The 14,118-nt window shown below is 50.1% G+C and overlaps 1 protein-coding gene across 4 annotated transcripts in view; it reads left to right on the plus strand.

Annotated features, from left to right (window-relative positions):
• The window catches only part of Sarm (sterile alpha and armadillo motif), a 652,833-nt gene that overhangs the window by 147,407 nt on the left and 491,308 nt on the right, over nt 1-14,118 (plus strand). The window contains exon 1 of one of the 4 annotated variants that reach the window (XM_071690653.1): nt 3,482-3,732. The exons of 2 other annotated variants lie outside the window; for them this stretch is intronic. In XM_071690653.1, the coding sequence (XP_071546754.1) occupies nt 3,679-3,732 (54 nt within the window). In that variant the 5' untranslated portion in view covers nt 3,482-3,678. Of the gene's footprint in view, nt 1-3,481; nt 3,733-14,118 lie in introns of those variants that run through there. One more of the 4 variants, XM_071690657.1, reaches the window with a different exon arrangement.

Here is a 14,118-nt window from a genome sequence, read left to right on the forward strand (position 1 = left end):
TTGTTATTCCTGCACTTCCGGAGAGTCTTCGCTGGCAGGAGCAGTTGCCGTGTGTGTGTGTGTGTGTGTGGAGAGAGTCGTACATCCACCACACCTTCCACCCTGCCTCCCCACCCACATCCGGCAGTCTACCCCTTACCCTCCTTCCACCCACCCCACGGGTAACCCGTGCCCCGTTGCCCCTCCAGACGGGTCGACCTCGGCCTCCCCCCCCCCACCCCCTCCTACCGCCACTCAGGACACCAGCCACCAGTCCTGCCCCGCGCTTCACCGGCATTTTGCCCGCCTGGCGTGGTGTGTGCGGCCCTCCCTGTGCTGAGGCTCTGGTGAGACCTGCTGTGTACAACCTTCGCTGGGGGCTCTCCTTACGTCTCCCGGCCTCACCCAGCCCTCCAGGGGCTCTCGCGGCTGCCTCCAGACTAGCCAGTGTTCTGCCCGACCTCGGCTGTGTGCTCCATATGGACTTTACGCTGCCCCCCAGCACTGAGCCATCTTCACAAACATTTTGGTGGTGTGACCTGAGTTGTGTTGTGGGTGTGACGCGGTTACGGTCATGTGCAAGGAAGAGAGGAGGAGGATGGGGCTGTGTCCAGTGACGTACACTGTGCGAATATGTACGCTCGCTCAGCACCACCGGGGGTAGTGCTGGCGTGCGGCCAAAGGGAAAGAAAAAAGAAAAACGGAACCAGTCACGTGTGGAGCGCAATCTAGCGTGGCCAGAGTCATACGCAACTGGTTATTATTGTTATGTCGCGCAACGGCTGTGACTAAAGTTGGTTGTGACGCAACCATCATTCTGGTGTTCCTGCATGAAAAACTAGTGCTACATTCTACATGCAAGGTGTTGGTGACTCGCTATATATATATATATATATATATATATATATATATATATATATATATATATTATGAAATTGATTGGAGAAGAAATCTCTTATAAAGAAAGGCAAAATCAGTAATTGTTTTCTGTGAACGAAGGAAGGAAGACTTGTTTCTAGTGGACCAGAAAGTTGTTTGTATGTTTATGTAGCAGAGCTAGTGAGGAGACGACGCAGTAGAACGTGTGTGTGTGTGTGTGTGTGTATACGCTCAGCTGAGACACAGCAAACGTACAGTCGTCTGCTGGTACACAACAACACGTGCCCCTCCCTCAAGGCTCTGCTGGTGTCCCCCACAGTGACGTGACCTCTTGCCATACTTCTGATTGTGAGGAAACGTTTGTGTTTTGTTGAGATGTAAAGAAAAGAAAGAAAGAAAGAAAAAAAAGGAAACGTTCGTGGGTGCAGAGTTGACTGGTGTGGAGCGTGTGAATTAAACGCCACGGTTTGTGCACCATGGTAAGCGCACGCACGCACGTACACACCCACGGTATGATCATCTGCTGCTGCTGCTGCAGTGATCCCCAACGTTTGTTTACGTTCCAGGGAGAACTACACCATTCTGCACGCTACCATGAGTCCACGTCGACCTCCTACCTGAGGAATGAGCACAGCATGGCCCTGGACGTAGTTAGGTGGGGCTCTGGCGAACGAGTAATTCAGACGAAATCTTTCACGAGAAAGGCGGTGAAATCTGAGTCACCTTGAAACAGGTTGCTGTAGCGGCCGAATATGGCACCAGGTCTGTTGTGGTGACTGCCACACTCCGGGGTATACCGCTGGCCGCTCCCATGGTCTATACGCACAGTATAGCAGTTATACCTCCTCTGTATAGGTGTATGTATCGGTCCAGTGATGAACTTCCATGCTACGGGAGTGTGTGGATGCCGGGAAAGTTAGGGTGTTTGTGTCATTGGTGCTGGTGAGGAGAGCTGTGCAGCCGTAGCGTGTGGGCGGTGAGCGGCGTTGGTAATTCATGATGTAATAGTACAGTAGCCCCAGCGGACCTAACGCCGTGCTCCCAGGGCACGATCGGGTGTGGCGGAGGGTCTGATGGCTCGGGTGTCAGGACCTGGGGTGCTGAAGGCTGTAGTCAGCCGACAGTGTCCAAACCTGAGGTGTCAGGACCTGTTGTTCTTAAGGCCGTAGTCAGCCACCAGTGTCCAAACCTGAGGTGTCAGGACCTGTTGTTCTTAAGGCCGTAGTCAGCCACCAGTGTCCAGACCTGGGTTGTCAGGACCTATTGTTCTGAAGGCTGTAGTCAGCCAGCAGTGTTCAGCCAGACCTGGGGTGTCAGGCCATGGTGTGGAGCAGATATTGTGGCTGGTGACCTGGTCGTGTCACGGGCGTCTGGTTACCAGTGTCAGTGTTCCCTGCCGCGGTCTACCTGCAGGTGCAGAAGACGGCCGTGTTGATGGAGCACCTAAAGTTAGGGGAGACTCGCTTGATCAAGCATCCTGTTGTGGTTGTGAGGAAGCATCAACCTAGAAGGAGCCAGTGGGGCGGAGGCGGCGTTAGCAAAATGAGGGAAGTGACCGGGTGAGAGAGGATGGATCATGCTGGGTATGCCGGATCTCCCGCCATCATAGTTCTTCATCCGTGACGCCCTCCCGCCTCAGGCTCCGCTCCATTGGCCACCTCTCATGCCGAGGAGCTGTGTGTGTGTGTGTGTGTGTGTGTGTGTGTGTACTGTCTGTACCCTTACTCTGTCGAATACATTAGCGAATAGTGGATCAGTTGCATGCCCTCCGGTGCAGCGGCAGTAGTTTAGTACCCTCTCCGTCTGGCGCTGTCGGCCGTGAACCAGTGCTTCACCCATGGGTAAACAGTGACGTCGTGATGGCAGTTATTGAGTTAGTCTCATTTTGAAGTTAGAATTGAATTGCTGTGCCTCTATGAATGATTATATATATATATATATATATATATATATATATATATATATATATATATATATATATATATATATATATATATATATATATATATATATAAGATGTGTGTATGTGTATCCTGGTGTTATTATAATAAGTGAACGTATGTAATAATGAATTCAGTGCATGAGACATTGTGAGCACACACACACACACTCCCACATACTCAGTGTAAGCTTATATCTCTGACGCCCAGACACCATGTGAGGATGAGTGTCTCGGGTGATGTCACACCACAGCACCGCCACATAGTAGGATGGTCCTGGGCAGATGCCCTACACGGCCTGTACATGTTATGTGGCCGAGGTGGAGGGAGTGCGGACTGCTCCTGTACATAGGCCCAGACGCGGACTGTGGCAGTAGCGAGGCCAGGAGTGGCCGAAGTGTTCCACAGCTTCCCCCACACACACATTCCCTCCGTACATGGCTCCCTCGCCTGGAGCAGTGCCTGGCCGCACATGACCAGACGTACTTGGTGACATCACAGTCAAGGGCGTCGTCATAGTGAAGATAGAATTATAATGTGTGCAGACGCACTCCTGTTAACCTAAAGTAAACAGTGGGGGGTGGGAAGAAATGGTGGTGTTAATGTCATTTTAGTGGATGGAATATGTCCAGTGTGTGTGTATCACTTCTGCTTTCCCTTACAGTAGAAGATATACTTTGAGATATTTATCAGATAACTTATCACTTAAAACGCGTGTGATATAATCAAGAAGTGCAGTAAGAGCCGTGCCCAAGATAGCACAGGTGTGGTCTGCTGGCGAGCAGCAGGACAGGTGTGATCACAGGGCGGCAGACGACTCACCTGGCCCGGCGACAGGAGTGAGACAGGTGAGGCGTCCAGGGCTGGGCTGGGCTGGCACATGTCGAGGATGGGGAGCATGTGCGTCCACCTCCCATACAACAAATCTGAACAGGTGAGTCACCAGCAGTGTCTTTCTGTACACCTGAGAGGGCTTCCCTCCCCTTCCTGGTATGTACTTGTGCATGCTTTATTGTATAAGGTCAACATACACTGGATTATCCCATATACGACTGCTGGAAACATGCGTTATTATCAAAGTCTTGTACGAGTGGTGTTGCTCGAGACAAGTCAGTGGCTTCCATAGCTAGGGAAATGTTTTGAACTTTACAGACTTAAGAACACGGTCGTCTTTTTGATCCCCGGGAACAACGGTACGACCCTTGAGCACGACGGTACGATCTTTGAGCACTACGTACCCGCCTGTTCAAGGGATTAAAGTTAGTGTGTGAGGCGTCTTTTATTCATTTACATTCTAGAGGAAGATAATCCAGTTATCCAGGGGTACACGTACGTTGTCGTACTGCTGGGGACGATGCTCCTGTGGCACCACGGACGGGAGAGAGCTCCTGGGGTGCTACAGGGGATGCTGCTGCAAAGGATTGTACTCCTGGGGCTGTGCCTCTGTGGTGACGCTCGTGAGGTACTTGCTCCTTGGATCGGGCTTCTGCGGTGGTGCTGCCAGGGTACTGCTCATAGCTAGGGGAATCTAGGCTGTTGCTCCTGTGGAGTAAATCCTAGAAAGCTTCTCCTGCGATGGTGGTACTTGGGTACTCCCTCGTGGAGGGCGTCCCTGGGGTAATGCTCCCAGGATGGTGTTTGATACTCCAAAGGTGAAGTTCCCAGGGTGTTGCTCCTAAAGTAGATCGGCTGCCATTCATGGTGCCATTACCACGACCGCCGGACACCATGGAACCATCACCACGACCTCCTGACACCATGGTGCCATCACCACGACCTCCTGACACCATGGTGCCATCACCACGACCTCCTGACACCATGGTGCCATCACCACGACCTCCTGACACCATGGTACCATCACCACGACCTCCTGACACCATGTTGCCATCACCACGACCTCCTGACACCATGGTACCATCACCACGACCTCCTGACACCATGGTGCCATCACCATCACCTCCTGACACCATGGTGCCATCACCACGACCGCCTGACACCATGGTGCCATCACCACGACCGCCTGACACCATGGTGCCATCACCATCACCTCCTGACACCATGGTGCCATCACCACGACCGCCTGACACCATGGTGCCATCACCACGACCTCCTGACACCATGGTGCCATCACCACGACCTCCTGACACCATGGTGCCATCACCACGACCTCTTGACACCATGTTGCCATCACCACGACCTCCTGACACCATGGTGCCATCACCATCACCTCCTGACACCATGGTGCCATCACCACGACCTCCTGACACCATGGTGCCATCACCACGACCTCCTGACACCATTGTAGAGTTTACTACTTCGGTGTAAATGTAACGTTATGTATAACTTGCCATCGTTTATGACTGGGTAACGTGTTGATAACTTTATTTCTGTGAAACATCATTCTTTTTCCTTGCTGATTCCCGAAGACTCTGTCCTCCATACCTTCCTATTTGATTCTATCTTCCTCCTTCCATTCATTATCGCTACACGTGTTGCTCTCTCTCTCTCTCTCTCTCTCTCTCTCTCTCTCTCTCTCTCTCTCTCTCTCTCTCTCTCTCTCTCTCTCTCGTCTTCTTCTCCGTGAGGCCTTCTGCTTTCATGTTCGAAACCTCCGCTTTACACGCCCTCGATGAACTTGTATCAAGCTTGATGACTCGGTATTATGATGTTCAAGGCTTCCTGAACGATATGGTATTATTCGTTCTACACAAAGATTTCAATTCAGCTGTAGGAAGTGCTCCTGGTGCCTCTTGTTCGAGTGAGTGTTGATCAGCTGGCGGCGGAGGATGCTCCACACTTTGTTGACGCCGGTCAGCTGAGCCTTTCCCGGCCAGCTGCCCTCCCGCCTGGAGGTGGTTGGCGCCGTTCACTTCCGCGCACCTGCTCCCCGTGTGCTCTCGATCACCCGCGTGTGCCGGACTTGCTCGCCGTCAGGTTTACCTCTGATGTGACCCCTTGAGCACGACGGTACGACCCAAGGGCATCATGATAGCCTGGCCTGTGGTCTAAGCCTCACGGGTTGGGTGAGAAAACACGCCAATATACCCGTGGTTGTCTGTTGACTTCTGCTCACCAGGAGAAGTCATTGTTCACCGTGTGTTTCACCCGATGTTATAGTAACAAGTTAAGAACCTGCAAATACGTATCCATCAGCACGGAGGAGTCAGTCATGTGTACGTACGTGTAGCTTCGTGACATGTACTTTCATCACTCGTTGGACCTTAAGTAAATGGTGAACCTTGCGTTGTTGATAGCGGTGGGGGATCTGCTGGGGGAGGGAGTGGGGTGAGGTGTAGGCGCTCGGGGAACGTCTTAGGCCAGCCATCGTCAGGGGTGGCGGGGTGGAGGGCCTCTCCTGGCCTGCTCCTCTAAGCCTGAGGAACGTCGTCGGTGGGACTTCACTGCCTCATGTCAGACCTTGTGTAGTGTCCTGATAGTGTTGGTGTGTCTCGTGTATATCCTGGGTACACACACACACACACACACACACACACACACACACGAAGGCCTCCAAGGTGGCCTGGGTGTGGCAGGCGGCGTACACCCAGCTCAGATGTTCCTCCTCCTCTAAGGGCTGGTCGATAAGTGGGCACCACCTGGCTTAGACTGGTGTGTGTGTGTGTGTGTGTGTGTGTGTGTGTGTGTGTGTGTGTGTGTGTGTGTGTGTAAGGGAGTATATGAGATGAAAATTAGGCTCATTAGCCTCTTCATGAGGCAATGGTGTGTATACACCATGGAAGCGAGGGCCCTGGGGAAGACTGACCACCGACCACGACTCACTCAAGGTGAAAGACATTTATAGATTGACAGAGACTAGCGGTCGTGCCCCCGAGGCATGCTGTGCATGGTCGCTGGGGGAACAGGCGGATCAGCTTGTATCATTCGCCTGCCAGTGATGCCGACCAAGAATACTGGCGAACGGCAACAGAAACACGAGAGCAACGCTTCATTAATCAGGAGACTGAGGAAGAAGTTGGCTCTACCTGATTCTGACTGAGAATCAATCATGCATGAGAGTGTGAGTGTTACAGTGTTGAAGGACTGGTGGTGTTGCTTGGGCAGCGAGTTCTGTGTGTGGGGTGATGGTGGGTCTGTGCTGGAGATGGCTATAGTGCCAGGATGGATGTAGGTTATATGACCGATGGTGGAAATGGTCGTGTGTTGACCAGGAAGGGTTTTAGTGGAGGAGGAGGAGGAGGAGAACTGAAAATGGTTGTGTTCCTGAGGTACAATGGCGACATCTGATGATATAATGGGAAAGATTCTGATAACGTAAGTATGGCTGGAGGCGGGTTGGAGGCAGTACATGGTGTTGGGGAAGGTGTTTGCTGGAGAAGACATTTGTTGTGTGGGGATGAGAGAGTCTTATGTCACGTCACGTCAGTGTCATGAGCCATGAATGATGGATAGTTGTGTGTGAGAGGATGTGTAGACACACCTCGGTCTGGGACCAAAAGCTGTTGTGTTGCTCATCTGATTTTTTATCATATTTTTACCGCGAGAGCGGCTGATTTATAGTCCGCCCTTACCCATCCGGTGGGCGGCGGCGCAGAAGAGGACGCAGAGTGCACAAAAAGTCCAGGTTCTGGGCCTCAGTGATTGAATTACATCATAGGTTACACGGAGGGAATATCAACAAGGAATGGGTGATATGGAAGTGATTATTCAGCATTTCCCAGGGTAGGTGAACTGATTACAGGTATTGACCACCGACTCTATTATGTATCAAGATAAATGACAAGTGTAACACATTAGGCAACGGTGTATACTGTTCACCTATCTGAGGTGGGACAGTGGTAGGGATGAAGTGATTTTACATAGCGTTAGGCTGTTGGAGGAAGCGGCCCGTGCGCCTCGTCATTGTTTTCATATTGTCAGGTGGTGGGCGTGCCCTTAGCGAGCATTGGTCGTGTTTGTGTTTGCGTGTGTGTGTGTGTGTGTGTGTGTGTGTGGTGTGTGTGTGTGTGTGTGGCTCCCTCACAACCACAATCGTCCGTCAGTTGTGGGTATACTGCAGCAGTGAGGCCATACCACTGTTGCCGGGGGCCCTCCCTCACCACCACCATCGGGTGTGGGTATACTGCAGCAGTGAGGCCACACCACGGTTGCCGGGGGCCCTCCATCACCACCACCTTCAGGTATGGATATACTGCAGCAGTGAGGCCACGCCACTGTTGCCGGGGGCCCTCCCTCACCACCACCATCGGGTGTGGGTATACTGCAGCAGTGAGGCCACTCCACGGTTGCCGGGGGCCCTCCCTCACCACCACCATCAGGTGTGGGTATATTGCAGCAGTGAGGCCACACAACGGTTGCCGGGGGCCCTCCCTCACCACCACCATCGGGTGTGGGTATACTGCAGCAGTGAGGCCACACCAGTGTTGCCGGGGGGCCTGCCTCACCACCACCATCGGGTGTGGGTATACTGCAGCAGTGAGGCCACACCACGGTTGCCGGGGGCCCTCCCTCACCACCACCATCAGGTGTGGGTATACTGCAGCAGTGAGGCCGCACCACGGTTGCCGGGGGGCCTGCCTCACCACCACCATCAGGTGTGGGTATACTGCAGCAGTGAGGCCACACCACGGTTGCCGGGGGCCCTCCCTCACCACCACCATCAGGTGCGGGTATACTGCAGCAGTGAGGCCACACCACGGTTGCCGGGGGATCCCTGGGTGGGACACCTGCTGGGCCTGGGATGGGCCACCTGCGCCACTCACCACTGAACAGCTTTACCTTAACCGTGGCGGGGAAAGATGGAGGCAATTTGTGGGGCTATTTGTGCAAGGTGGGGTGGAGCGATGGTGGAGGTTAAAGGATCGGGGTTAGATATCAGGGAGGCGGTGGTCGAGGAGGAAATTCTAGTGGGCATATGAGGCAAGGGCGGCGGGTAGAGGCACCAGAGGAATGCCACGCGAGGGAATGAGTCGGCCTTTATATAGCAGGGGAGCGGCTGCCGAGCCCTGCTACCAGCGGACGGGAGGACGTCCTGCACTACACCACGGAGAATCATGGGTCGTTAGCACTCGTCTTCAGCCTACCTCCCCATATCCCTCCCCCTATGCTCGCCATTTCCCGCATGAGCGAGGTAGGGTCAAGAATAAATGACAGAGCTTTAGAGGGAAAATTCCTCACTTGGCTCCTTGCTCTGTTTGTTCTTTTTGGAAAGTAATACAGGAAGGGAGGATTTCCAGCCACCTGCCTCCCCCCTCTTAGTCGCCTTGAACAACATGCAGGGATTGCGTGGGCAGTGTTCTTTCCTCCCCATCCCCAGGGATGATACACACACACACACACACACACACACACACACACACACACTCACACACACACACACACACACACACACTCACACACACACACACACACACACACACACACACACACACACACACAAGCATGCGTTGGATAGAGCGAACTGGATGAATATGGTATATGGGGTGGAGACGGGCTTTCACTGCGCTGAAACAAGTCTATGTAAAGAACTGAAGATAAACCACGGAGTGATCTGAGGCTGGTGTGATGTACGGTTTTTGTGCACTGTCCATGACCAGAGACTGTGTATGTTCGCTAGTGAGAGACTTTTTCCTTCCCTCTCGACACTACCTCGATACGACGTGGGGTTTGTGTCTTGTTTGTTGATATTTTGCCCAGACGACGTTATGTGGTGGTAATGAACTTAATTTATCGTCGTCTGCGCTGTAACAGTATTCGTATACTTTACTTCCAAGGGGACGACAAACGTCGGGAGCGTATATTCGTATTATAATGGTATAAAATGACTGAAGTGATCATTGAGAGAGGTGGTTCCTACTACATGTAATGGTCGGCGTTGTTATGTCCGAATTTCTTGGCGTCCATTTACCCGTAGGCTGGGATGTGAACAATGTTCAGTATTTACCACACTCAAACAAGTCAGTCTCGTTCAGACTGGCTGAGTATACTGTATACTGGTGGAGGTTCCCGCCAAGCCTCACCGAAACCACTGAGGCAGTCGGAGGACGGCACACCTGTTGCTCTTCTCATGGCTGAACCCGAGGGCTTCCCTGCCTCTCTGGGGGTATGATGGGATGAAATCCTGAAGGCCTTGACCTTTCGTCGCGATGGCCTTCCCGTGACTTCAGTTATGCTCCCGGGAATCGACCATGAGAGTGGCGTTTTTCGTTGGAGTGTCAGTGTAAAACGCGTCACTCAGTAGGCTTATCAAGCCAGTATAAACACAGCGGTGCTCTGTACTTATACATGCTGTATGCAGTTGATTCCAAGCTCATTATGTCGCGTCGGAAGAAGAATGAGAGGAACGAGAAATTGGCATTTTTGTACCGTCTTTTTCTTTTTTTGGCTGATTTTTATTATGCTGCAGTGTTCTTACGTGCTGGACGTGGAAGTAGTCAGTGTTGGAGGGGCGTGTGTACATAAGCATATCCTAATCTTCGCTGAGATCTAGAGACTCGTGATGTGTTATGTCCACCAACTTAGTCGTATGGGTCAGCTTTGTACTGAGAGAGCTACCGCTTTTCAAATACATAAATGAATAACTATATATATATATATATATATATATATATATATATATATATATATATATATATATATATATATATATATATATATATATATGGTGGTGTGCAAAGTGAGAGGGTTAGGTGGTGTGTCAGTGTACATGGTAAACAGAGAAGAGGTCCTAAAAGCTTTGCGGAAGATGAAAGCCGGCAAGGCAGCAGGTTTGGATGGTATTGCAGTGGAATTTATTGAAAAAGGGGGTGACTGTATTGTTGACTGGTTGGTAAGGTTATTTAATGTATGTATGACTCATGATGAGGTGCCTGAGGATTGGCGGAATGCGTGCATAGTGCCATTGTACAAAGGCAAAGGGGATAAGAGTGAGTGCTCAAATTACAGAGGTATAAGTTTGTTGAGTATTCCTGGTTAATTATATGGGAGGGTATTGATTGAGAGGGTGAAGGCATGTACAGAGCATCAGACTCGGGAAGAGCAGTGTGGTTTCAGAAGTGGTAGAGGATGTGTGGATCAGGTGTTTGCTTTGAAGAATGTATGTGAGAAATACTTAGAAAAGCAAATGGATTTGTATGTAGCATTTATGGATCTGGAGAAGGCATATGATAGAGTTGATAGAGATGCTCTGTGGAAGGTATTAAGAATATATGGTGTGGGAGGCAAGTTGTTAGAAGCAGTGAAAAGTTTTTATCGAGGATGTAAGGCAAGTGTACGTGTAGGAAGAGAGGAAAGTGATTGGTTCTCAGTGAATGTAGGTTTGCGGCAGGGGTGTGTGATGTCTCCATGGTTGTTTAATTTGTTTATGGATGGCGTTGTTAGGGAGGTGAATGCAAGAGTTTTGGAGAGAGGGGCAAGTATGCACTCTGTTGTGGATGACAGAGCTTGGGAAGTGAGTCAGTAGTCCGCTGATGATACAGCGCTGGTGGCTGATTCGTGTGAGAAACTGCAGAAGCTGGTGACTGAGTTTGGTAAAGTGTGTGAAAGAAGAAAGCTGAGAGTAAATGTGGATAAGTGCAAGGTTATTAGGTACAGTAGGGTTGTGGGGCAAGTTGATTGGGAGGTAAGTTTGAATGGAGAAAAACTGGAGGAAGTGAAGTGTTTTAGATATCTGGGAGTGGATTTAACAGTGGATGGAACCATGGAAGCGGAAGTGAATCATAGGGTGGGGGAGGGGGCGAAAGTTCTGGGAGCGTTGTAAAATGTGTGGAAGTCAGGAACGTTATCTTGGAAAGCAAAAATGGGTATGTTTGAAGGAATTGTAGTTCCAACAATGTTATATGGCTGCGAGGCGTGGGCTATTGATAGAGTTGTGCGGGGGAGGGTAGATGTGCTGGAAATGAGATGTTTGAGGACAATATGTGGTGTGAGGTGGTTTGATTGAATAAGTAAGGAAAGGGTAAGAGAGATGTGTGGTAATAAAACGAGTGTGGTTGAGAGAGCAGAAGAGGGTGTTTTGAAATAGTTTGGTTACATGGAGGGAATGAGTGAGGAAAGATTGACCAAGAGGATACATGTGTCGGAGGTGGAGGGAACGAGAAGTGGGAGACTAAATTGGAGGTGGAAAGATGGAGAGTGATCGGGGCCTGAACATGCAGGAGGGTGAAAGGCGTGCAAGGAATAGAGTGAATTGGAACGATATGGTATACCGGGGTCATTGGATTGAACCAGAGCATGTGAAGCGTCTGGGGTAAACCATGGAACGTTTTGTGGGGCCTGAATGTGGAAAGGGAGCTGTGGTTTCGTTGCATTATACATGACAACTAGAGACTGAGTGTGAACGTATGTGGTCTTTGTTGTCTTATCCTAGTGCTACCTCGCGCACATGCCGGGGGAGGGGGTTGTCATTTCATGTGTGGCGGGGTGACAACGGGAATGAATAAGGTCAGACAGTATGAATTATGTACATGTGTATATATGTATACGTCTGTGTGTGTATATATGCATGTATACGTTGGAATGTATAGGTATGTATATGTGCGTGTGTGGACTTAGTTTGTATAATGTGTATGTGGGTGGGTTGGGCCATTCTTTCGTCTGTTTCCTTGCGCTACCTCGCTAACGCGGGAGACAGCGACATAGTATAATAAATGAATGAATAAGATGATAAGTATATATATATATATATATATATATATATATATATATATATATATATATATATATATATATATATATATATATACACTTCACGTTGATGTGTTAATCTAGTATACACTTCGTCCTCTCATCAGCAATCTTTGTGATGGCGTCACCATACCCCACCTCCCTCGGCCACCCCGTGACCCGCAGTCTAACTCCACTCCACTCATACACCGTCGTTCCCAGCTAGGAAGGTCCCTGCCCTCCTCCTCCTCCTCCTCCTCCTCCTCTTCCTCCTCCCTCCTCCTGTCTTGAGTCCGCTTCATACAAGTCCCTCTGTGTGACTACCACCATGCACACTCAACACCACCACCCTCCTTATACGTGGCGAGTGCAGACAGACGTCATTGGTTTCAGCAGGGAGTAGCGAGCCGTGTGTATGTTAGCAACACGGCGCGACGTTCTTGGTGCACACATGATGGGGTAATGCTGCTTGGCGATAAAACGTTTGGTGTTTCGCTTGTATTCGTACCCAGGAAGAAACGGCGAATGTGCTGTACACTACTGGCGATCTGTAGGCGATGAGGTTAAGGCTAGGCGAGTGCACTGAAGGGCCAGGAACTACTGGGCTGTGATGGTGGAAATCATATAACAAGTAACATCTCACGTGAGGAAAGTGTTTATAGAAAGAAAGGTTTGGATGCTTCTCAAGTATCATGGACGCAGAGGATCATCATAGATGAACCCAAGGGCAAAGAGAATGCAGTGAGTTAGTACGTAGCATCTGGTTAATGTTGTGTGTTGTGCTGTGGATCTCGAGGTGTAGAGGGGTTGTTAGTGGTGACAGACTTGATGAGTAGCACAATATCGCACCGATTTGAAATCGGGTGGTGTACATACCATCAGATCTGTGCTCTTACCTTTCGTTATATGCCCACGTAGACATAGTGTGGATGATCGTACACAGACGCACATGAACCAACCTAATATCCTTGTGTGCAGTATATGTCTGCTCACATATAACCGACGTGCTTTTTTTGCATGTGCATAAAGACATGTGTGTGTAAGGTGCCGTACAGACATGCTCTCGTGGGCGTCAACAGTTTATTCTCGTTAGTCACAGAGTTCACTAGTGTTACCAAGGTGACGAAGTGCATTCCCTTCATCTGTATTAGTAACGCTGCCACCTCCTTTCTGCGCACGACAGCCTGGCTAACTGGTCGGGAAGCCATCCTTTTGAAGCATACCAGATTTTTTTTTTTTAATTTCAATTGATTTCTGTTATTTTTACTCGCTATCAGCATCGTGTTAAGACGCTTTGATTACAGTGTCATGGATAGAGGGAAAGTGGAACTGAAATCGAAAATGTTCGTCATGCTTTTAGATCATCAGAATTATTCTTCTGTGGAACCCAAACAGACTCTCTTGCCCGGGGCTTCAACAACCCTAAGGCCACCCCTGCTGGCAGCCTTATAGTGTTGGTCCTGATCCAGCTTGTGGACCTAATTTGACGTAGTCATTGGCCCTGACCTAACCTGGTCTTTGTCCCAGATATGACTTGGCTGTTAGCCCTAACCTGACATGCCTGTTAGACCAGACTTAACTAGTTTTTTTTTGGCTTCTTAATTGCCAAGAACACCTGACTTCCTAAGGAAGCTCCCCCGTGGTATTATATGTATTATTCTTGGGTATAACAGGTTAGGCTGTGACCCGACCTTTACGT

Source organism: Panulirus ornatus, chromosome 48, assembly GCF_036320965.1.
Source record: "Panulirus ornatus isolate Po-2019 chromosome 48, ASM3632096v1, whole genome shotgun sequence".
Classification (NCBI taxonomy): domain Eukaryota; kingdom Metazoa; phylum Arthropoda; class Malacostraca; order Decapoda; family Palinuridae; genus Panulirus; species Panulirus ornatus.